The 25,789-nt window shown below is 43.9% G+C and overlaps 2 protein-coding genes across 2 annotated transcripts in view; one reads left to right on the top strand and one right to left on the bottom strand.

Annotated features, from left to right (window-relative positions):
• LOC307086960 (uncharacterized protein) overlaps window positions 1-1,205 on the bottom strand; it is a gene marked incomplete at its 3' end in the record, with an annotated part of 39,418 nt that extends 38,213 nt beyond the window's left edge. Inside the window, exons 1-2 of the mRNA XM_079752308.1 lie at window positions 1,091-1,205; window positions 95-216 (exon numbers count right to left, since the gene is read on the bottom strand). The remainder of the gene's footprint in view (window positions 1-94; window positions 217-1,090) is intronic.
• An 8,126-nt stretch (window positions 1,206-9,331) lies between these two features.
• cd83 (CD83 molecule) lies at window positions 9,332-13,394 on the top strand. Its single transcript, XM_079741463.1, has 5 exons — window positions 9,332-9,867; window positions 9,969-10,090; window positions 10,477-10,696; window positions 11,636-11,733; window positions 12,410-13,394. The coding sequence occupies exons 1-5, from the start codon at window positions 9,819-9,821 to the stop codon at window positions 12,569-12,571; spliced, it is 651 nt and encodes a 216-aa protein (XP_079597589.1). The 5' UTR covers window positions 9,332-9,818; the 3' UTR covers window positions 12,572-13,394.
• The last annotated feature ends 12,395 nt before the right edge of the window (window positions 13,395-25,789 follow it).

The raw sequence follows: 25,789 nt of genomic DNA, 5'->3' as shown, positions 1-25,789 counted from the left end.
GTTATTCATACAATATTTATATTTTTAATTCAGCTATATTAATTAATATAGGTGAATTTAAAATATGAATGTTATTCATCATTATGTGTTACACCTTTTTCTCTGCTGATTCCCAAGTCTGTTCACAGTCTTCAGGGACATCAACCTTGATCTCTGGGCTTTCACAGCAAGGATAGGACTTAGATACAGACTCCACTGCAGCATTTGTATCGGAGACTGATGACACGTACGTACACACACACGCGCGCACGCACGCACACACACACAGAGAAGTTAACCTTTATACTGCTATACTTTTATTTAATTCAGCTGTACACATAATAATCAAGAAAATAAATCTTTAGTCACATATAATGTTGTAGTAGGCTATCGATCATCCATGGTATAATTCAGTGTCGCCTTGCGAGGAATTGGGAATTCCCAGGCCAGTCAGTCTGCCGGAATCTCTAATTCATCTAAATCTGACATTAGCTGATTTAGGTGAATCTCAAGCCATTCATTATTAAGAAGCAGGATTACCAACGCCATGATTCTTCGAGTTGTATGAGAATGAATATGTTCAAAGCAGATAATTCTCATTTCTAGGATGACTAAATATCATAGCGATACTAGGCCTACCTGACGCTGTACAAAAATCATTGCAATCTCTAATTTGTTTCTAGCAGGGGCGTAGGAATGAGTTTAACATTGGGGGGGACACATATGGGAAACCTGACAGATCCGTTAATGGTTTGAACAGAAATATGTCATAATTTAACTACACTGAAAAAATTCACAAATATATTTTATTCTACTAAAAAGATACATTTGTAAATGTAAAGGAAAACACATTTTGAATGTCAGTAATGAACTGAGAAATATCAAATCAATTCTTTAATTGCACGCTCAATCATCCAGTTTTTTAGAATAAGAAGCGGTGACAAGACGCTGTGTTGCGCTTTCAAAATAAAGTAAAATATTTTTCACCCCCGGTATAATTTTTAGGTGGGACAAATGCGCCTGTCTCCAATATTGGAGGGTACACGTCCCCTCCGTCCCCCCCGGTTCCTACGCCCTTGGTTTCTAGGGTGCTGGTTTAACCAAAACTTACCGATGATCAAACACGCCAGCGCTCTGATGAAATGCATGTTTGATCTTGTTCGATTCAGAGAGAGGTTCCGTGCTTCATGAATGGGCGCTATTTTAGAATCCGCTGTCCATTCTATAATATATCCATGACTCATATCATGCTTTTAATCCACTTCCGTGTATCGTTCTACCTCTACTCTCATACATGCGTATTATATGAACCACTCTGGTGGCATAGTGCAACTACCTGGGCAGAATGGGCATTGCACTATACCACATATTCCTCTCTTGTAGGAAATTAGCTCTGTACTGTAGCACAAGAATATCAGTACTTCAAAAACAATCAATGTAAACTAAAACAACAGTTATAGTAATCTAGATATATAAAAAACACTTTATCTTTGGTTGTAGAAATCTCTATATATAAAAGACACTTTATCTTTAGTAGTAGCATAGTAGCAAAAATATGACAAGTTATGGGCTAGTAAAACAGTAAACAATTTTCATCAAACAGACAGAATGAACATGGTCACATCATTTTTTTGTTTTTGTGGTGTGTGTGTGTGCTGTTTTAAGTCACATAGTCTCTGGACCACACTGGGACACGTCTCGCTCTTGGTACCCTGGGAGAGGGGGAGGGGACTGTACAGTTTCAGGTGGTTCAGATGTGCTTGGTAGCACACAAGCATCATCACACTGTGATGTAGAAGCACTGGAATCCATGGAGGGTGTCGGTGCAAGGTGGATGGCATTCCACACTTTCTCATTAGAAAGAATGTAGGTGGCAGATCCTTTCCGAGCTACCACCTTGAAGGGCTGGGTGAATTTTGAATGTCCTTTTGCAGTGATTCCAGGCTTCCAAATGCGAACAGAAGAACCAACTTGGAAAGAAGGTGGTTTTGCACCACATCGTTGATCTGTGTACCGTTTTGTTTTCTCTTGTTTCCTCTCGATGTTCTGTTTCAGGTTTGTTTGATCTTTAAGAGGCAATGTGGATTGGAGACCTCTGATGTGTAGCTATGTATTGAGCAGTTTATCATGCAGTAGCTCGGCAGGAGATACTGAGGTTGTGGCATGGGGAGTGGCTCTGTATGTATGCAAAACTCAGTTACAAAGGCTTTCAAAGGTTTACCTTTAATCCTGGCAGTCTGTAAACAGTCCTTGAATACTCTGTTGAAGCATTCTATTTCCCCATTTGCTTGTGGGTAATACACAGAGCTGCGGCAATGCTTGATATCTCTGTCAGCAAGGAAGGATTCAAACTCAGCTGAAACAAACTGAGGGCCATTGTCAGTGACCAGTTCAAGTGGATTTCCTTCCCTACTAAACACAGTCGCAAGAAAGGTCTTCACAGTCATTGAGGTAACAGCTGAGCAGAAGGCAATCTCAGGCAGTACTGTAGTAGTCAGCGAGAGTGATTGCAAAGCGGCAGTCAGGAGGTGCAGTCTGGATAGGTCCCACAATATTTACTGCTAGCTTTTCCCAGGCTGCAGTTGGAGTCGGCACAGGTTGCAGCGGGGCGACATGGGTGATTGCAGTTTTGTGGTGCTGCAGGCAGGTGGAGCATGATTTAATGGCAGACTCAACACGAAAGTCTATGCCAGGCCACCAGTACAATTCATAGTCTTCGTTTTGTTTGAACGATCCCTTGTTGTGTGTCGTGAGCTAACTGAATGATCTTTGACTGCAGAGCTTGAGGTACAATCAAACAGTGAGTGCCCCGCATTATGTAATTATCTTGCACAGACAATTCAGTCTGGATACGAAAGAAAGGTGTCATGATAGGGTCTAGACCTTTTGCTCTTCTAGGCCATCCTTTGGAAACGTAGTGTCTCACCTTCTGGAGCACGGGACATGCATCACAGGCCTTCAAGAGGTCTTCAGCAGTGACTGCTGCAAAGTCAGCTGAAACAACAGCCACCAGCTCAGGCTCTTGATGGTTCTCTGTGAGGGGAAGAGGCAGACGTGACAAGCAATCGGCTGTGACATTCTCTCGCCCTGGTTTGTATTCAATGCTGTAGTTAAAACACAACAGACGAGCAGACCATCGGGCTATTTTCATGCCTGCACGTCCAAGGCCTTTGGTTGAGAGTAAGGTAGTCAGAGGGCTGTGGTCCATTCTTAAAGTAAAGTGATGACCCCACAAGTAAGTACGCCACTTTTCCGTCGCCCAGACACATCCAAAGGCCTCTTTTTCAATTGTAGAGTACTTGTGTTCGCACTCTGTCAGTGTACGAGAGGCAAATGCAATGGTTTGTTCTGTATGCACCTGGATCTGGGTCAGCACAGCGCCAATACCGTAATCTGATGCATCTTTTGTGACGACTGTTGGTAAGGAAGGATCGAACAAGGCAAGAGCATGACTTGTAGCTATGATGTCTTTAACTCTGGAGAAGTTCTCTTGAGCATCCTCGGTCCAATGGAAATCATTAGACTTTCGAAGTAGAGCACAAAGAGGTTCCATAAGTGTTGCATAGTTAGGAATGAACTTTGAATACCACGCAGTCAGGCCAAGAAAAGAAAGTAGCGACTGAGCATCACGAGGAGGGGGAGCTTGAGTCACAGCTTGGACATGGCCAGGGTCTGGATGTAGGCCAGAGGCAGAAACGAGATGCCCAAGGAAGGACAACTCAGCATTTCGCTGTGTTCAGCTTCAACCCACTCACTTGTAGGCAGTGGAGGACCGCTTTCAATCTTGTCTCATGAAGTGCAGGGGTCTCTCCGTATACTATGATGTCATCCAAATAGCATTTCACACCTGGCTGATCTGCCAGGATCTGAGACATCATCCGTTGAAAGGCACTGGGGGCTGAGGCCAGGCCATATGGGACTCTTGTAAAACGAAAAAGTCTGTCATGCGTTAGGAATGCTGTAAGGTCTCTGCTGCTTGGATGTAGCTGGTCTTGATGGTAGGTATTTTGTAAATCAATTGTGGAGAACATAGTTGCACCACAGAGCTCACAAAATACTTCTTTGATGTGTGGCAAAGGGTGACTGTCTATCACCACTGCTCTGTTTGGCTCACGTAGATCCACACAAAGACGAATGCCGCCGGTCTTCTTCTTTACGACCACCACAGGAGACACCTTGGCAGACGATTCCACTCTCTCTATGATACCTTCTGCCTCAAGTCTTTTCAACTCCTCTGAAACAGCTTCACGCACAGCAAATGGCAGTCTACAGAGTTTCTGCTGAACCAGGGGCACATCCGACGCAGTTTGACATTATGAGTAAATCCAACAGCAACGCCTATCACCTCAGTGTTATAAACAGCCTTTTGGCTTGCTGCTGGTAAAGGAGTTTGACCCGACGTCACTGCCAGAGAGGATGGAGGACGCACAGAAGCAGAAAGAAGATGGAAGACTTTCATTGTTTCGGTTTGTGCTCGTCCTATCCTGTACGACACAACGATGGTGTCGTACAGGGATAGAAGCAAGAAGGAGAAGGCGTGGGTCGCCGTAGGCGAGGAGACTGGGCTTCCTGGTAAGTTCAGTGAATAATGTGTGTTTTGCTTGGCTTCAACTATCGGTTGTGTTTACTATGAAACAAGTAAGCACCGGTTAGCGGTAGCACCAGTTAGCACTAATATAAAATGATAGTACTACAACAGACTGTCGCGCTTGTCAGGCTACACAACTCAATATGTATATTATGTTCTTATCAGTGGACGTATGTCGCAGGAAGTGGAAGTCTCTCAGGGACAGGTATATGAAGGAGAAAAAGAGGGAGAAAGAGGAGGGAAAAAAGAGCGGTCAGCGGCAAGGGCAGTAAAGAAGCGGAAATTCTTTGCGGTCCTGTCCTTCCTCGACCCATTTGTCACATCGAGGGAGACCAGCAGCAACCTTCCTCGGGTGGCAGAAGATGAGGTAGAGGATGACGGGGCTGCAGACTTCACTGTCAGGGGCAGGAGAAGCAGTTGAGGAGTGTGATGAGGCAGCAGCAGCAGGGCCATCGCACAATACAGGTTTGTTGACAAGTGAAGACACGTATACAGCTTCTGCATTATCGCCACATTCTGTATTGAGAAAAGGTTTATAGTGCTGCACGATTCTGTCTCCATCTTTAATGTGCTGTAATATAGATCACTTGTATATCTTCCAAGCCCAAAAAAAAAAGACTTCTTTCTCAATAACACAGATCAGCCATCAGAGAGTGACTCAGACCCTGACGATGCTGCTGCTGCTGCTGCTGCTACTCCTGCCCCAGTCCCTGCCCCTGCCCCTGCCCCAAGACCTCTGAACGGTATGTACAGGACAAAGTTGTATAGCTTTAATTTCAGGGGTTCAACTATGTTTATGGCTAAACGTTTAAGCTTTAACTGATATGAATACTGTTAACGGATTACTACTATAAGTTAAAGTGACAAAACTTCCAACCAACCACACATGCAGGTTTATTGATAAACCTGCATGTGTATTGATAACGTTGATAACGTTTTGGCTTTTCACTTGTGAAGGTAGTATTGCACTAACTTACGAATGATGGTGTTTTACATTTCATACAGGGACGAGGAGGAAGAGAGCCAGGAGGGTACCGGGTGGGAACACCCCGATACAAGAGGCCATCCTCCAGGCCCTGCATAGGCATGCAGCAACCCCCCAACACCCCAGCTCTCAGAGGACACACAGTTCCTCAACAGCCTACTTCCTTCCCTGGAGAGATTGCCACGCCAAGTAAAGGATCATTTGAAATTAAAAATTTACAAGCTCATATTTGAAGCCACCCAATTTACTATTAATTTGGAACCTTTATATTTATGCTCCTGCTTATTAGCAAGAGTGGTGGTGACAATCTCCCCAGGGAAAGAACTGGGCTGCTGTGACTAAAAAAGAAGCTGTTTGTGAGAAAGGTAGTTAGTTAGGTAGATCCTTTCTCACAAACAAAAGCTTCTTTTTTAGGGAGATGTTAATGTTCTTGTTCTTGTGTTCTCAAATTGTGTTCTGTATGTTTAATTTTTTTTTATGCAATGTTAATTTATAATATCTTGTTCCATGTTGTTTTGTTGTATTTTAAAATAAAATATTTGCATCAACTCTTCTCTCAATATATGATTTGAAGATCTAGCATGCAATGACACAAATATACATACATTTTGCTACTTAATATAACAATTTTAATAATAATTAAGGAATCATTGCTTTTGTTTTGTGTTGGTGGCTCTTAAAAGAGCTGTTTTGGGGTTGCTTGTGCACTGCACTAGATGTCGTTCTGCCATGAGACGGTTCCTTCTTCCGAGAAGTAGGAGGTGAAGGTCTCGCGGATCCAAATGGCCTCTCTCCCGGCGTTGTTTGCAGCCACTCTCCCCAATCTTGGCAGAGGCTCCACAACACCACCCTCGATGCACTCCCTCACTGCTGCTGTTGGTGCTGTTCTGCAGAGGACATTGTGGCGCACACAGGTGGCCTTGATGCATCTCTCTGCCAGCTCAGGATGGACCTTGATGACCCTCCGGTAGATCCACCACTGAGAGGAGAGGATGCCAAATGCGTCCACCACCACCAACCAAGCCCGGGACAGACGGTATTTGACGACGCGCCACTCTGGTGGGAGGACGTGTCCGGGGAATGGCCTCATGAGGTCGGTCCGTAGCGGAAAGGCTTCGACCGCTACAAACACATGAGGCAGGGGTCCTCTGTGCTCAGCTGCCGGCAGTGCTCTGTCAGCAGGGAGCTTGAGATCGCCAGCGCGAAGGGCCCGACCAAACGCAGAGTTGGCCAGAATTCCTCCATCACTGGTTCTCCCGTAGCCCCCCACATCGATGACCCGGAAGCAGTAGTCTGCGTCGACAACTGCCAAGAGAACCATGGAAAATGTTCCCTTGTAGTTGAAGAACTGCGAACCGGAGTTCGCAGGGGCCTTCAGAACCACATGCTTCCCATCAATGGCACCACAGCAGAGAGGGAAGTTCCACCGCTCCTTGAACCGTTCTGCAACCACTCTCCACTCCTCTGCAGTGGGCACAGCGATGAACTCCTCCACTAGGCAGTCCCAAATAGCCGTGACCACATCTGATACGATGGAAGCCACGGTGGAGGCCCTGACCCGAAAGCTGTTGGCGATCGTCCTAAACGAGTCACCACTAGCCAGGAATCTGCAACACATGAATAATTTATTTTAGCCTTACTGAGAATTTCAGTTGCATACCAAATCTGTAGGCCAATTATCTCACTGATATCACTTCACAGGTAAATGTCTTGACTAGTGTTTACAGTGGATTTGCATCAGCTTATTTTACTTTGCAAAGCATGACAAGGAGGTCAATGTGAATTTAACTCAATGAATATTGCCTGTAATTTCACAATGGCCTATGTCACGGGTGAGCATAGCGCACGACGCTTGAATAAATAGGTCACTACTCAAATATAAACAGCCAATTGGAAATAGATGTATGCACTTTCAAAAGACGCGCCAGAACAAGTTCTCCCCGTTATGTAGATAGTTTTTGACTGCAGAATGTGCTGATATTGATAGAGTAATTAGGCTATGAAACCGCAACTTACCGGAGACAGATGTACAGGTGCTCCGCAGCTGATATGGAGCGCCTGCAGTTGGTGTCCTGACGGGCAATCCTGGCACCAACCCGGGCTAGCAGGTCATCGAACATGGCGACAGTCAATCGAAAATACCGCTGGAACCGGTGTGAGTACCAAATGTGTTCGGCTGCCAGATCGGTTCGGGGGTCCTGGATGCGCAATAATGACGCACTTCCTGTAAACGATGTCATTAAATGCGCATGGAATTGAACCCGAATAGGGTTCAATAGGACCCGAATTGTGCTTAGTTCACTCTGAGTGAACTAAGCACAATTCTTTTATACCTCTGAGTCTACTTCAAAATGTGTACTGTTATGTTATTTGCACATGGTTCAGATGTTTATAATTAATGGTTTTGTATGTTAATGGTTACTTGCCATAAGTATTATTTAAACTGTTCACATGAACAGGTAAATGTGTGAGCACTTTAATATTTAGTTCTCATGAATGATACACTAAAGATTGAACGTTGTACAACAAAGATAGAGATTTGAGAATTGAATAGAGATGAAGATTTGTCAGAATAAGATGTAATTGTGTGCATCTTTTGACATCTGATATCCCTAATGATGCATCTGAGAATGGATAGTGTTGAATGTATTGTGTGACCCTGTCTACAGGTCAGGTTTTTTTTTAGGACTGAGAGTCTGAGGTTCAGGACAACTTCCTGCTGTGAAAGATGGCGAGCCAACTACCCTGATTGAAGATTAGCACTGAGGAGATATTCACGTACACACTCATTCACACAAATAATACACTCACATTACACTACAAGGAACCTTGGAATCAGGTGAACTTTCAACAACTCCTTTTATTTTAAGGGCCCCAACAGACATTTTTGTTTTAAGTGTGCACACTATTTTTTTTATTTTTCTTACTGTTTGGTATAATATTTTGCATTTTGTACGAACCAGACAAATTACTTTGTTCACTGTAAAATATAAGAGTGGCTACTCAATTGTTACTCTTGTGTCTGCCTCATTGTTGTTGCTCAGTATAGTGGCTCCTCTCGAATTTGGTCTCTTCTGATTCTGGTCCTGGTCTTATTGTTAGTCCAACTTATATTATACTGTAATTCACTTTTACACTCCTAAAATTGGTTACACATGCCTCCGTGAAATGCCACAAGAAGGCTGGGAGATTTCCCCACTTCCAACTTGAAAGGCTGGTATCCGAGGCATCTGGATCACACCATAAAAGTTCTTCACAGCAGGTTTTTTTTATCCATTAAAAACCAGTCAGAACTAAACAGAACTTAGTATGATCAGTTTCAAGTTTGCATGCCTTTATTTCCTTGTAGCCTATCACCTACTATCCTTTTGCTTTTATTTATGAGAAGCACATTGTAATGCCACTGTATGGAAGGCTACATTTGCCCTTATCTAAAGCTGGTTTACCAGGACACAACGTTTAAAACAGAGCAAAGTCGATGCCAATAGACGGTTACAACGTCAATCAATAGTAAAGTATGTGATATGATGGTTGATTCTTATATATTGAGTAAAACGTTCATGTTCCGCATGTTCATACTCGTCACTAATAAACAATACGTCACCAACTGGGCAACTCAGTTGAAAATCTGGCCCCAGTCGCCGAACGGAAGTAGAATCATCAGCGCGTCATGAGGTGTCGTTCACGAGAACTTTCCTACGTCGCGAAAATGTTTTCCCCGTAATTCCCAGCGATCTGAACGCGCCATATCTTCACCGCGGTCATAAAACGACGGAGCGCAGGGGGAACATATGCGGCGATTAAAAAATATATTCACTCCGCACGACCAACAGCATTCATTATAGCACTCTAAGAAACATACCAGTAGGCAAACTATGAATAACCACTTCAATCGGTCGATGGTATCAAGTGTCCTTGTTTGTTTCTTAATTTTCCCCTAAAAGGAACCTGACTGAAGTGGTTGGGGATCTCATCGGAGGTGGCGTAGTACTATTTCATTTTTATATATATATATAGATGAAAAATGTTATTAAATAAGATAAACCCTGATAGGAAAATGTTACAGATTCAGGAAATTGAAACATGTGCGTCATGACAATCTACTTAACCTATGATGAAACCTCTGCCGCCCGCCCTGGGAATCCCCTTTTCCTAAACGTAGTCTACTTCCCTGAAACGGAGGCTTATTTACCACTCACTCTCGGTTGAACTGTTACTGTCACCTGGTATTTCAAACTCAGTGAAGTGGCAATCTCAAACCATAGGATGGCCGTACGCATGGTGAATCAAAGCCTGGTCTTACTGATCGCATTTTGTAAGTATTTTACTCAAAGTATACTTGACTTAAAATTCGTTTACTTAATCCAGGCTGTTTTTTCTGCACTGCAACTGAACGAATGGCTTTGGTTTCACTAGGTACTTGCACGGCTGTTTCCCTGGACTCTGAGCGGAGGTGTGAAAATGGAGGAGATTGTGTTTTGACGTGCACCGCAGTAAACAAATCGGGAGTGCAGTACAAGGCTCTGCGTTGGTATAAGGTAGGCTATTTTTTATTTTTGTAATAACATTGTTGTTGTGTTATTAACACTGTTACATTGTTAACCGTGCGTAACCTCATACCACCTAAAAAAGATATATGTGATATATTCACAAAAGCATAAATAAGATAATAATAAAAAAACATGCAATTTTTTATCGCCTATTGCTGTGTTACCTTGATATATTTATGACTTATTTTTAATCTTTAGGTACCAAAAAATTAAATCTAGGTACCAAAATCACCCATGAAAGAATAGTATGGCCAAAATAAGTGTTAAACATCAGTCCCATCATTGGTTGTCTTACCAAATCAGCCAGGTCTCATCCAATCCAGTGTGTCTAAACCGTGTGCTGCTGACGTGTGGTGCTGCTCCTCCCTATACAGGAAACGCCGGAGCGCCTTGACGGCCTGCTGATCCGAGCTCTGCCCAACGGCACCACCAGGCGGTACATCGGGCTGCGGCGAGAGGTGCAGCTGTTGGAGGACCGCTGGGACATCCTCCTGCCCAACGTGAGCTTTGGGGACAGTGGCACCTACCTGTGTCGCCTAGCCGCCCCAGTGGGAGAACAAAGCCGAGAAGGACGCCTCAACCTCGCCGTCACAGGTATATACTCAGATTCTCCGTCTCTCTGGACTATGTTTACCAACCCGGGGATCGGAGTAGGGTCCAGCTGCAACCCCGGAGGACAACAACCTTTTTTACACACCGCTATCAGAAACCAAAGATCAACCATGGAAGTGAGACTGTCAATATGCTTAAATATTTGGTAATATTCATGTTAAAGCCGTGCCGTGGTTTATTTACTTTTTGCTAAATTCGAATATAATAATACCGTGCCCTTTTTGAAAAATGTGCTGCACTTCGTTCATGGAAGTAAGTGAGAGTTAACATGAATATTACTCAATATATTAAGCATATTGACAGTCTCACAAATAAATCACTTCCGTCACACCAGAGTACTTCCGTCACGCCTGGGTTGTTGTTGTCACGCCAGGGTGTTGTTCTCCGGGGCTGCAGCTGGATACTATTGGATCGATACCCCACTCGGCGCGCTACTGCTTAAATACTACTTAACTAACTTCACCGGGACGTTGATATTACAGGCGGATGTTGTAATGGTTCAAACGATGCACAACAAGTTGGGGTCCCAAGGCAATTTCGGAAAAAGTTTGGGAACCACGTATTTGACTACTAGTGTTTACACTAGTGTAGTGTTTGAATTTCCACAGATTAAGATATCAAGTTCGAACAAGCAAGACCATTTAGCCTCTACTAGCAGTTGTGAGAGGAAGTAAGAGTCAATATAACAGGATTGCATCATTGTACTTTCCATCGGTTTCAGTTCCTCCCCTGCATGGGAATTCCCGGGACTTCTTTCACTGACAGATACAACACAGAGTGAAAGTGAAATGTTTATTGGTCAGGGTTGCTGTGGGCTGATGAATAATAAAGAACTCAGCATGAATGACTTCTTTGCTGCGTTGTATTTTTTAGTGTTGTATGATTTGTTTCTCCTTTTTAAACGGCTGTTCGTGTTCACAGGCGGTCCTGACGGTCCACCCAGGCTCCAGGTGTTGGTGTTTGTGGTTTTAGCCACAGTGATGCTGGTTGGAGCACTGCTGCTATTCACCTTCAGCTATGTAAGTTGATGCTGTGTAAGAACTATGTAATCATACCTGAATGCATTACTTAATCAACCGAGTAGCTGTAATTATTTAGCAGACTATTTTATTTAAATTGACATACATACTTATTAAAGAGGCGGGGCTAGGCATCTGGCCTGCACAGGAGACATGGAGGACGGACCCCGGGCCCAGTACAGTTTGGCTAGGAAAACTACATTAAAAACGACTCCAATTTGGCAGAAGCGTCTCGTGTGCTAGAGTTCTTTAAATCCAAGACCAAAAGGTTAATGGTTCAAACCCGATGTCTCTAGCTGAAGGTATCTTCTGGCAAGATTCCTAACCCTGTTTGTTAACGTATGTATCTAAAAGCAAATGCCAAAACACTTTAAGTTTCTTTGGAGACATTTATTAAATAGTAGTCTTGATGTACACATGATTGGCTGTTTTCAGCATCGTTGTAAGATTGTAAGAATAAGAGAGGCTGTTGTGGGCCACTACCAGCCATCTCCTTCTTTTGGTGGTAGAATCTGAACTCTATTATTATAATAATAATAATAATAATAATAATAATAATAATAATAATAATAATAATAATATACATTATATTTTATTATTAATATTATATATAACATAATAATAATAATAATAATAATAATAATAATAACAATCATATCTTGTGTTTGTACCACAGGGCCGTCTCAAGGATCTGCTACGGGAGAGGAGCAAGGTGATAATAAAAAGAGTCTGTTTAGGAGCACATCTTCATCCACTTGACCTGAACGAACTGAAGTCCATCCAAACCTTGGGTCCAAAATGGTCCAATGGTTGTAAAACAAAACATTTGAATATTTGAGTTTAGTATTTACATTTAGGGCATTTAGCAGAAGCTTTTTTTTTGTACAGTAAGGTATTTGAACTAAACATAAAAGACAATACATTTCTCATCATGACATTGACCGAGTTCAGCACTTGCCTTCAACAGAAATGTTTAGACCAAGAAGTTAATGTGTTTGAGAGTGTTGATTTACACTAAATCTAATTTAACTATGAGTGTGTTACTAACACTCAGACTATTTGATTGGCCTGATGATCTCTGGTGTGTCAGAGAGCTGTGACCACCCAACTGTGGCAGGTTGCTAATGGCCCCTGTCAGTTCCTGACCTAGAGACGCTAGGCTCACAAATTGCTTTGAATGGCTGTAATTCAAATGAAGTCATCATAAATAGAAATCTGATTTGTGATTGGAAGAAGCCTGTTTCTGATGATTCTGACTCCTGGGAAGTACATGTACATTATGTATATTTTTTTAATCTTCATTCAAACGCTAACAGTGTCCTTCGGTCAAATGATCAGCTCCTTCTGACCGGCCGTATAGCTAGAAGTTAGCAGTTAGCAAACCCACATCCTGAATGACCTGCAAGGTCAACTTCAGTCACGGGACCCTCGTTTCTCTAGGCAGGTTTCAATCCGTCTTGAACAAAGCCTTGGTTGACAGCAACGCTGGTAGTTGTGCCTGTTTTGCCACATAGGTCACCCGTATTGTTACTTTATAATATTAATCCTTGCCTATTTCATCGTATGTGTGCATATTAATTGTCTGTATGTTACATGTGTATATGATTGTGCCACTATGATGTCTCACTTGCAAAGGAGGATCCTATCCTCAATGAGAAGTCCTGAATAGATTATTAATAAAGGTTCAATAAATACAATTGTGTCTCCTCGTGAAATTCAAAGAATACATGTAAGTTATAATATTAAGCGATTGTGTATAGGAAATCTGTCACACACTGTAGCATACTATAGGTGTCCGGGGAGCATGACCCTCAGACAAGGGTATTAAATATATCACTACTCAGACGGAGCGTCACCAACAAAAACAACAACGAAATAGCAACATTGATTAACAGCTACCTGTTAAAGTGCAAAGGGAGCAGGTTGTGACCTCATGGAAACCAGCATGATGCAGGGCCGCCCGTACGGTCCTTGGCGCGGAGGATGTCTCGCTGAGATATTAGGGTTCCAGAGTCGAGGAGCTGGCGAGAAGTAAGACAATTTCTCTTAAACAGTATAGAAAAAGTGCAGGCACTGATAGAAATGCAGAACACCTATTTTATTCCAAATAAAAGCTGTTGCGTTGGGCCCTAGCGTTCTCGTTACTTCATTTTTTATTCAGGACATGGTTCTCAGAAACTTGTTGGAATCATGTGGACGTTCGGGGGCTGGGAGGCAGCGCCTTCGGCCAGGCCGGGCCCCATCTGATCGTGGAGGGCTTGGCCCGGGCTGGTGGTCGCCCGGCGCATGCTGCCGCTGGATGGGCCCAGCAGGCACCACAGCAGGGGCAGCGCCTTCTGCTCCACCAGCTGGGGCCGGCGGGGGCAGAGCTCCGTCACCAGCTCTGGAGGGGCTATGAGAGGGAGGGAGAGGGGGAGGAGAGGAGACAGAGGAAGAGAAGGAGGAGGAAACCAAGGAAGAGACAAAAGAAGGGGAGACAGGAAGAGACAGGAGAGGAGGAGACAGAGGAACATATTCATGGAAATAACTCAAATATTATAACATATCCACAAATGATTTTCAAATGTTTTAGATCATATATGTATTGATTTCCATCCTTCTGCTGGTTGTTAGAGGAGGGGGCCTGAGGCCGGCCCAGAGAGAGGGTGGCCCTTTTGCTGCCTGGCAACTGATCAGGAGCCTGGATTGATGACTGAAAAAAAAAAGAATAAGTCTATCATCTGTGACACAGCAACGACATCATCATATACTTTTTAAAGTGTACAATTGAAGTTACGAAATGAATAATAGGGATCATTTAAAAACCTAAGGAATGATAAATAGACGAGTATGTAGGCCTAATAGAATAATATTAATTAGGGATACGTCTATAGATAATTAAGAGTTCAAATCAAACCCCAAAATTGATGTGATGGTGTCTTGTGAGTTTGAAAGGTTTGGGTTTTGGTCCTATACCTCCACCTGCTGCCAAACCCTAACCTTGTCATGCCTAAAGTTATAGTAGTTTTGGCAATCAGATATTTTATGTTAATTGAATATGGAAATGTTGAATATTATACTGTGCAATGTTCATATGCACATGCATATGAACACATGCATTTATATGTAATTCACTAATGTGCAACTCAGGTTGGTTTAATCCTGACACGGTCACACCTATGGAGCTGATGCCATTTTCAGTATCAGTAGCATGCAGACGCAATGATGCAAAGCATCAGTGTTTTGTGATATTTTTTGAAGATCTGGGGTATCCTGTAACCAGGCTTTGTAGTAAAATGTTTGGTATTTGTTGCTTAATATTTTTGTAATGGGGCCTTAAAAAAGGCATGCAGATACCAAGTAGCTATATAGCTTTATCCTTACTTCATGTAGACATACTTAATAAGGAAATGTTTATTGCTGACGCTCCATGATAATATAACATCCAACGCACAGGTGCGCACGCAAGCACACACACATACACACACACACTCTCACTCACACCCACACGTTATTGTGAGTTCACGATGCGTTCAATGATGGGTTTGGGAAACTGGGCTCGTCATAATGTCTTGTGTCAATCAAATATCTGCTAAAGTTCCAAAGTTTTCATTCGCCCTTAGACGCCAAATAGAGGTTAGTCATGAACCAAAGCTCTAAGCAAAAAAGCAGTCCCATTTTATGTCAATGCTATTATAAATGCGTTGATGGCTAAGGATAAAATGTCAATTAAATATTTATCGAAGGGTAAATGATAAATCGACCACATTTAGCTTGATTGAAATAAGGTAAAGCCGTGCTCGGGGCGTCGTTGCCCTCGGGCCCGCCATGGCCTCTCTCACCTCGCTCTCCTAACACTAAAGGGCCCCTGCCCCCGCTTCAAAAAGTTCAATGTCATTTTAGAAAGTCATCGAACTGATCAATACCGCTCACAATTATGTCTGTAATTGTAACTTGTAATTGAAACGTTTGTGCTGCATGTACTCAAGCCATCGCATTTAATGAGAGTGATATCTGAAGCAATGCTGCTGGTAGAGGTATTTTAACGACTGCATTAGCTCACTCTCTTACTAGCTAGTAGCTACTGACGTTTATGCTCATACATGGTTCGGTATGAGCTGTACAAAAGCTCATGGTTGGTTTTCAGTGTTCAACCGTGATTTCAGAATAACCGTGAACCGTTATTCTGTGTCTTTATCCACCTTTGATGCAAGTTATGTTGTTGTAAACTTAATGAGACACCATGATAGGAGCGTACAACTCATGCCGTTTTATTCTCTTTTCACATATTGTTCTCTATTGCGCCCCTGCCCCGGCTGCACTGCTACACTTGTGGGGCTAGACTGCTCTGGTTGGCTGCCCCAGCTGGTGGCAGCAACGAGAGGATTGTCCTCTGCCCCCCTACTGAGGCCAAGCCACCAGGCCATAGCCCGGTTGACTGTGGCTGAGGAGGTTGACAGCCAGGAAGCCTGGGTCATGGTGGCCTACTCCAACACTGTGTCCCTCCGTGCACGGGCTCTGGAAGCCGCCTCGAGCCAGGAGACTTCACCGGGCCAAACCCCCATGTGAAACTTTAGTATATTACAAATATAATTGCAGTTGTAGTGCCGGGAGACAGGAGTCGGAGGCGGAGTATCCAGCAGAGTTTTAATTAACAACTTGAAAAGCAGTACATTCCAAACACCAACAGGACTGAACTGAGACACGCCCCCCACCCATAGTTTCGTGGGTGAATTATGTTAACCACTACACAAGCCCCCCCAGAATTCACCCATAGTCAAAGTCCTTTTGACGGAAAGGGGCGACGACCCGACCCCGTCGCGAGCGGATGACAGGGGCCGAGGCAGAGGAAGCAGCAGGCATGTCGGTGCCGTCCACCAACTCGGAGGTCCCGGGGGTCAACGAGGTCGAGGGAGTCTCAACGGCCAGCATGGGGCGCGGCGCAGGCGGACGTCCCCGGCGTGGGGGTTGCGCCACCTCCACCTGTCTGGAAACATCCACGTTAGCTGGCTTAATCCTATCTCAGGAAACGGTCTCAGGCCTACCCCCGACGTCTACTACCAGGCACTTGTTGCCGCGGCGTAAAACCCTGAATGGGCCATAGTAAGGAGGGCGTAGGGGACCACGGTGGGCGAATTAAGACATAGTCCACCACGCGCAGATCGGGGGGCATGTGGAAAGTGGGGGTGCCGTGTTGCAACATGGGAACGGGCGCGAAAACCTTGGCGGTTTCCAGGAGGGAGGAATGTTGTTTGGCCGCCGACCATGGAACCGAGGCGTCAGGAATAAAAACCCTGGCACTCGTAGGGCCTGCCCGTAGACCTGCTCCACCGATGAGGACTGCAGGTCCTCCTTAGGGGCGCACCTGAGGCCGAGCGTTACCCATGGCAGCCTATCCACCCAGTCACCGCCCTTCAAGCTGGCCCGTAGGGCCGCCTTCATGGAACGGTGGAAACATTTGCACAAGCCGTTTGCCTGGGGGCGATAGGTAGCAGTAGTGCGGTGCAGCTTGACCCCTAACCCCTCAGCCACCGCGTTCCAAAGTTCCGAGGTGAACTCAGGCCACGTTCTGAGGAGAGGTCTGAAGGAGTCCCAAAGCGCGCGACCCACGTGCAGATGAACGCGCACGCCACATCAGAAGCCGACGTCGAGGAGAGGGGAACAGCTTCAGGCCAGCGGGTCGTCCTGTCGACCATGGTGAAGAGGTAGGTAAACCCGTGAGAGGAGGGAAGCGGTCCAACCAGGTCGACGTTGACGTGGTCGAACCTCCTCTTGGGAACAGTAAACTCTCCAAAGGCGGCCTTAATATTGCGGTGCACCTTGGACCGTTGACAGTCAACGCATGAGCTGACCCAAGCACTAATCTCCCCAGCGCAGATACCACGTGGTAATAGAGTGCGGTGTCGTCCGTGACGTCACGGATGGCGAACTGCGCCCCCGTCTGCGTGAACCACGCTGTCGGTGAGAACTCCGGCAACTTGATAAAAGCGTTATTCCCCATGTTCGTTTTGGTCCCTGAAGCTTCAGTGAGACCTACGTCGGGGTCACCAGTGTAGTGCCGAGAGACGGGAGTCGGAGGCGGAGTATCCAGCACTGAGTTTTAATTAACAACTTGAAAAACAGTACATTCCAAACACCAACAGCACTGAACTGAGACGGTCGTTCCGTCTGCTAAACGAGTCTGTGCTAAACACGCCCCCCACCCATAGTTCCGTGGGTGAATTATGTTAACCACCACGCAGTACAAAAAAGCTATTAAAAGTATACTTTTACTTTTTGTGCTTATTTGAAAGTATGCTTAACATGTAAATTTAAAAAGTGTTCTTCACAATATATGTAAATAACAGGATGTCCGCGGTGTTGTTAAAGGTATTAAAAGGTAGTAAATTAAACTAGCAAAAATGAAGGCCATTATGAAGTATTAAAAAATAATAAACATCATCTGACGAGTTATTACATTTTCGAACCACCCTCCAACAAGGCCTATTAGTTTTTAAATTTGTGTTAAGTGCAAGGTCGTATTAAGATACGGCCACACTGAACGCGTTACGCGCGTAAGATGACACGCGTAACGCGCCTCACCTGACGCTTGATCATTGATCACTAAACGCGTTACGCACGTTAGAGGTGTAGCAAATCTGCGTTTTTGCATAGGGAACCATTGGTTTAGGCGCGTAGATGCGTTGGGCACGTTATTTAGGTGCGTAAAACGCGTATAACGCGCCTAACGCGCTGGACCCACTCAATTTACTAACGTTAACTCACTTGAAGGCGGGTGTCTGTTGAAGTCTAAAACCACTGGATCTGCTCAGTGCCACTCTGGATCTGCCATAACCAACGTGTGGCCGGGAATCCAGGCCAGGCTAGGCTTGTCCCCTAAAATTGGTAAAATTGGAATTGATTTATTTATATGTTGCGGGTAGGACCTGAGCGATATCAATGATGTGACGTGGTAACAGTGACTGCCCCCTTTTTGAACAGTTCCGGTTCGGGAAGTAAATTTCCCATTCATTTTAACCGTTTTCGTCAAATCGTTATATAAAGCGTTTTAAGCCTGGAACCAAGCCAATCGTTCGTCATGGTAGTCATGACCATAAAACGTTTGATTCAGGGCAAAAAATAATTTGGACAATGGAAGAAAAGGCAAAGACTGTGTAAATTATTTTTGTGAACGACTGAAGGAACTACTCATCCCATAAACCATTGCGAACCTTATCACAATGGTTCCAACTCAACAGTGTAGCGCGTTTCTTACATCTTATAACCTTTGTTGTCACCGACAGTCATGCCCAAGGCATGCGTCTTCTCGGGGAACATCGGCGTGGAGCGCACCTTCTCCCTCCCCGCCAACCCCAACACGCCCGGCTCCTTCCTGCTGCCCTCCTACACCCTGGCGGCGCTTCCCGGAAGCCTGTTCACCCCCACCCTGGCCCGGCGGTGGGCGGACCCCTCCTTCTCCATGTCCAACAGCTGGCTCAACAAGAGGGAGAGCAGCCCCCTGCATCCGGCAATTTCCCCTCGATATTGACACGGTACCCCACGTCTCATTCACCCCTGTGTAGGAGCGTCTGAGGAACAGAAGGATCCACTGGCAGAAGCTCAGGGGACAGCCCCCCCACCAGGCAGGGGAAGAGGCCGGGCTCTCTGGGAAACAACAGCGAACAGGGGCCGCCATTTCCCCAAACAGAGCCTGACCGATGAGCCCAAGCTGGAGATGCTGTTCAATACCAGAGGTAAGAATGGCATCTCTTACACCAATGAATGAATTCAATGTAGCTGTTCTTTTTTATATGATTGAGCCTGCATACCGGTAAACATTTAGTGATAACAAATATTCATGATTCATCATGCAGGGGGATGGGGCGGGGGGACAGGGATGGCTTTGTTTATCGACGTAACCCATCTGTTATGTGATGTTAGTGAAAGAGACACTAACATTTTGTTTACATTATCTGTGAGTTCACCCTAGTCTGTAGCGCACTGGTACCACCCTCTGACGATGTTTCATCCATGGCAGAACACATAAAACGGATGAATCCTGGGAGTATTGTGGAAAGTACAAAACTTCAACTCTAACAAAAATAGAGGAAAAGGTTAAGACCTTTAGAATAAAATATTGACGACTATTTAGAAGAAATATATATTTTTAATTGGCTGAAGCAGTGCTGTGTTCCATCTCAGGGCGTCACTTAGGCCTGATTAGACCTCAGCCAGGATAGGCTGCCGTGCATGGCTGAGCATGACTGGGCAAGGCTGGGCACACACCTGCCACCTTTGTTTTGGCAACCCTCAAAGGCATCAATCAACTGGTGGCCGACTGCAGGGACAAACCCAGCATGAGCTGTGTTCGAAATCGTTCCCTATTCACCCACTCACTATTCCTCATATAGTGTTTATGATATAGTGAACTAAATAGGGAACAAACAAAGGAGAATTTGGACACTACGCTTTACATTTCTAAACGTCATTTGCGTCAGTAAATGTGCCGGAAATGTGTGTGACGCAGACGGATGCCCGCACACAATGTAAAAAAAAACGGCCGCATTACATTTTCTATGTTAAATCCCAAATAAATAGTTGACATTTCGATGGTGTGAAAGTGTGGTTTTGTTAATTATGGTTTTGTGTTCCGATTGTAAGCTGTTATAGCCAACGCTGTATTTTGTTACCGAGCCTAACTAGCAAGCTAAGTAACGTTAATTATAACCAGTGTGCGAAATTGGGGTCCCCATCCCCCAATTGTTGCGCAATACCAATCTAAATTTTCTCAATATGCAGTAGGCCTGTAACATTATAATATTTCATGGATGTGTAGCCGAGCTAAATTTAATTTGATTTTGTTTTATTTTTTTATCATTGTTCATACCTTTTTTATTGTGAACTCCACCAAATATTGGTTCCTAAGTAAGTTGGTTTCGTTGTTTCCTATGGCATGCCTTTTGTTTCCCTGGGGAGTGGTTTGGCGTTGCACCTGTGTGTCTAGCGTCAGTGAGCGCTGATGCACGGAGCTGGTGAGTTGCGTTTGCGTCTCTCTCCGTTAGATTTTTATGTTAACCCCTTGTTGGTTGCCCTTGAACGGTTGTGGTGGTTCACACTGCTTTGCGACATGCTTTTAGGCACGCGGGAGAAACTCCCTGGTTCGTAGACAATTTTTTAGTCATTGAATTGTTGGAAGGGTGGACTTTTTTAACTTTTAACTCGTGAACTAGCTTGAGCTGGTGTTAGCTTTCTACGGGGTTTCCCGGCCGCGTGAGATTCGGCATGGGAGGAAGATCGCTGTATTTCCCGCGTTGATATTACAAATGCAGTTGTGTGATCCAGTATGTGTGGTCAATTGTTTGCTTCCTTTATTTTGTAGAGTGGAGAGAGATATCCCGGATTGTGTGTGACGCCTGTGTTGTTTTGTCTCCTTTTGAAAGGTATGCCTGTTATGTGTTTTTGTTTATGGTATATATGTAAAATGAGTGTGAGAGGAAAATGACAATTCTTTATTATATTTTATTTCCTTTATCAGTGTATATATTTTATATACTGTCTTTTTATTTAAGATCTTTTTATGCTTTGTTTACATTTTTATAATTTATCCCCTACATGTATTCATTTAAAGTCACGGGATATATTAAGCTAAGGGGAGTGAGCGCTGATGCACGGAGCTGAGTGGAGAGAGATATCCCGGATTGTGTGTGACGCCTGTGTTGTTTTGTCTCCTTTTGAAAGAATAAACCACCATCACTCGACTCCTGTGTGTGTGCCTCACTCAAAGATACAAGACACAACGCAGATAGACAGCGGTTACAGATGCAATCATTCTATAGCCTACATGACAACACACACACGCACACAACAATTTTTGATAAATCGATATGCTATAGTAGCCTATTCGCAAAGCAACACTTTAGTCATTGCAGCCTCCTATATCAGTACTGACATAGGCTGCATTGGCTTAAGTTGTTTGGATGCACGTTGTTTAATAACAAGGAGAGGCAAAATTGTGCATTACAATGCAAACACAACAATAATTGGCACAAATATGGCGCACTAAGAAGAGCAATCAACAACTGAATAAACGCCAGGTACAGCCGAAACTGGCACGCAATCAGTGCACTTGCAAATGAAAGCCTGCAGTATGACCAATCGTGTGATCAAGGCCGCCTTAATGCATGGGCTCACCAGGGCTGAAGCCCAAGGGACTACGACGATCAGGGGCCTATCACGAGCTGCAGTATTAATTTTATTTATTTTTTAATACTGGCTCATGATAGGCACCCCGATCGGCGTAGGCCCAAAACAATGAGATTTTTGTTTGGGGCCTACAAAGATTAGAGGCCTATCATGAGCCAAGAAAATACAAATAAAAATCACATTGCTTTTGTCAAATTTTCTGTCCATCACTTGATATGAATTTTGTGGCTTCTGATTGACCCACGTGGGCACCATGACACCACAGCCTATCACAATGTAGAGGAATGCTTTGGCTTGTGATTCAAATTGATTCAAATGAGAGGCGTGACGGTTGTCGTTGCTAGCTAGCAAAATGTCTGAAAAGAAACAGTTTGAGAGTGGCGCGCAAAAACGAAGACTGCAAAGGGAGAAGGAGATTCGGGATAAAGAATTATTGAAAAAAATCCCGAAGCTGACTGGATTTTTTAAACCTGTCAATGAAGAAGGCAAGTCAAGCTCATCAACAAGTGGCAATAGTGCGGCGATGCCGGTGACGGAGCCCCGCTAACCAGCGGTGATTATGGAGCGGACGGTGCGGCGCTAAGCAGCGGTGATGCCGGTGACTGAGCCTCGCTAAACAGCGATGAGGGAGATGGTGGGATAGCCCGTGACCGCAGGGCTTGCTCTGAGGGAAGCACATCTGGCTGTTCTTCTGCTAGCCATGGCGAAGTGGCAGAAAAGGATGCGCGCGTGTGTGTATGTGTTGTCATGTAGGCTATCATGCTGGCTTGCATCCATGAAATATTGTAATGTTATGGCTTAGGCTACAGCATATTGAGAACATTTAGATCGGTGTTGCGCAACAATCTGGCGATGAGGACATCCCCGAATATTGACGGGTATTTCGCACACTGCCATCTCAATGTATAGCCTAACATATAAAAACATAACACTGTACTAGACACAAATGTATTTTCCACTAGCTAGTGGTGGTCAATACATTGTAGTGTATTATACTGCAGGGAAACTAGTAAAGTCAACACAGCTTTATGTTACGGCGTAACATGGCAGGCACTGCAGCTCTCTTTTTTGATAAAACGAAAAAACGGCTTGGTTTCTGGTTTCTGCTTGTGTCAATTATTCCCAGAAAACAGACTGATAAAACGTACCTTACTCCTCCAGGCAGTTACGCGTCGTTCAATGAATCCAAGTCCAGTGATGAATATAGTTTGAGAATTTATTAGAAGACCGAATGACAACTGATGAATGAAAACATCTAGAGGGTAATGAAAACATAAATAAAAGATAAAGTGATGACGATGACAATATTAATGAGGGTGGTTACTGACGGTTGTTTGACGGTAAACAGAAAATATAATCAGGAGCGCCACTAACCTTTGTCTCTTTCCCACGCCGATCCGAGTGCCCCAGCTACATAGTTTAAACCATACCCACGTGTCAATCAAACGGAGGTGACATGAATCAAAACAGTGTGAGTAATAAACAATAAACAAACAGACCAAATATCCATTTTGGCCCCTACAGTCAGTGTTCATGTAATAATATACGGTTAACATGTGTTAATGTTATTTGAAATGATTTTGTACTGTAATAAATGTCTTACATGCGTTCATATACCACGTAAATGTACCAAATGTTATGCCAAAGGTTAATACATGACACTGGCTAGGTAGTTAATGCATTGTATTTGTGCTCTGCCTAAAGCTCTTACGGTGGTTTATTGGTTGACTACGGAAGGATTTCAATAAATCAAGAAAACCATCAGTTTAAGTCTTGACCATTCATCGGTGGGGATGCTGCAATATTTGTAATACACTAAAGAATACTACTTTTTCACCTGACGGGGTTGGCCCGGTGAAGTCTCCTGGCTTGAGGCGGCACCCAGAGCCCGCGTGAACTGAGGGACACGGTGTCGGAGTGGGCCGCCATGACCCAGGCTTCCTGGCTGTCAGCCTCCTTAACCACATGAGCCTGGTCCCCTCGGTGAAGGACTCCCTGTCGTTTGCCATGATGGAAGCAGGGGCCAGGGAGGTCCGCAAAGAAAACAAATTCTTCCTTTCCATCGTCGCTGTTCGATTATCTCTCTATGAGTCTCTGTAATAAAACATATTCACTTCATTATTTCATTAATGGAGTCTTTACCACATATACATTAAGGATTTTAGTCACATAGATTTGAGATTGGACCACTGCTTAGGTCTGAAGCTTAATCATGCAGTTTTCATGTCTGATTCAAGAAATTAAGTCAGGGAGTTATGACTTATTGAGACCTATGCGTTGGATGTTATCTTATCATGGAGCGTCAGCAATATACATTTTATTATTAAGTGTGTTCACATGAAGTTAGTATAAAGCTATAGCTACTTGGTATACAAAAACACTGATGCTTTGCATCATTGCGTCTGCATGCTACTGATACTGAAAATTGCACCAGCTCCATAAGTGTGAGCGTGTGAGGATTAAACCAACCTAAATTGCACATTAGTGAATCACACATATGAACGCATGCGTTCATATGCATGTGCAAATAAACACTGCACAATATTCAACATTTCCATATTTAATTATCATAAAATATCTGATTGCCTAAACTACTACAGTTGTATGCATGACAAGGTTAGAGTTTGTCAGCAGGTGGCAGTATAGGACAAAAAACCAAACCTTTTGAACGAGCAAGACACACATCAATTTGGGGGCCGATCTGAACTTTTTAGTTCCACTCCAAAGCCGGCCTTACTTTAGTGCTCAAAAGTTTGAAACATGGCCAGTTTGCTTTTTTTCCTTTCGGCTCTGTATTCCTTTTCCATGCTGAGAACAAAAAACTATTGAGTTATGCGTTTGCGTTTCTATGTCGATTTTAGACACTAGTCCAAGACAGATGCTTATTGTTCAATGGCCTATATTTGGCTGGGTCTGTTGGTTTATGGCCTGATAACACATGCTCATTGAATCAGGGACAATGACAAAATAACATATTCAGGACCACAATAAATTTCCTATGCTTCAAATGAATCATTGAGGCAATCATGCATTAGCCTACAATGAAAGGAGGACCGAAAGCTACAACGTTTGCAGGACAAGCTCTCTTCAAGGTTGTATTCTTACCTTGATTTAAACGATAATCATGTAATAATGTAGACTAAGTTATCTCTTTCACAAACTCCTTTCCTTTTTCTGTTGAGTTCACTAAGTGGCATTAAACTAATACAATTATTTGGTGATGCATCTGTCACTTCTGACTGCAGATTCTGAGTTAATTGGCACGTTATATGGCATGTCTCAAAATGTTTAGACTTGTGAGAGGTTACTTCGTTGTGGCACATTTGACGATGACAGGTGACCCAGTTTTTGTGAGCGAGAACAGTATACTTTGGACATAATAAGTAATGAATCCACTCCGCTCCCATGTGGATGTATGTGTGTGATGATAGTCCCATGTTTTCCCCCGGGTCCAGTAACTTCAACCCAGGTCTTCAGCCCCTGTGCAGCCGCACTTGAGCCGCACAAACAGCAGCGTGCGACGCCGCCACCAGGGGGCGCTAGTCCGTCAGAGGAGGGTGACCTCGGCCCTCAACAGCAACACCATTACTAAACACCATCACTGATACTGCATTAATTAATGTTCATTAATGGTTGTACATGTATCCTTATTGTAAATTGTACTAACATTTATGTTAATTTAAGGTCAAACATAATTAAAGTTATGTTTGATGAAAAGTATGGGAGAGAGATGCTTTTTTTACTTTGGCCATTTCAATGAAAGCCCCCCATGTCAATAAAGCCCTTTAAATCTTGATTTTTGAATGGTATCGAGAGATTGCCTATGTGAAATTTCCAATGAATTGGACAATTTATTCCTATATTGGTATCGATCAATTTAGATAGCAGTATATAT

Source organism: Pollachius pollachius, assembly GCF_949987615.1.
Source record: "Pollachius pollachius genome assembly, chromosome: 1".
NCBI lineage: Eukaryota > Metazoa > Chordata > Actinopteri > Gadiformes > Gadidae > Pollachius > Pollachius pollachius.
Note: the sequence above shows the minus strand (reverse complement) of the source record. Positions and strands in the feature narration are given on the sequence as shown.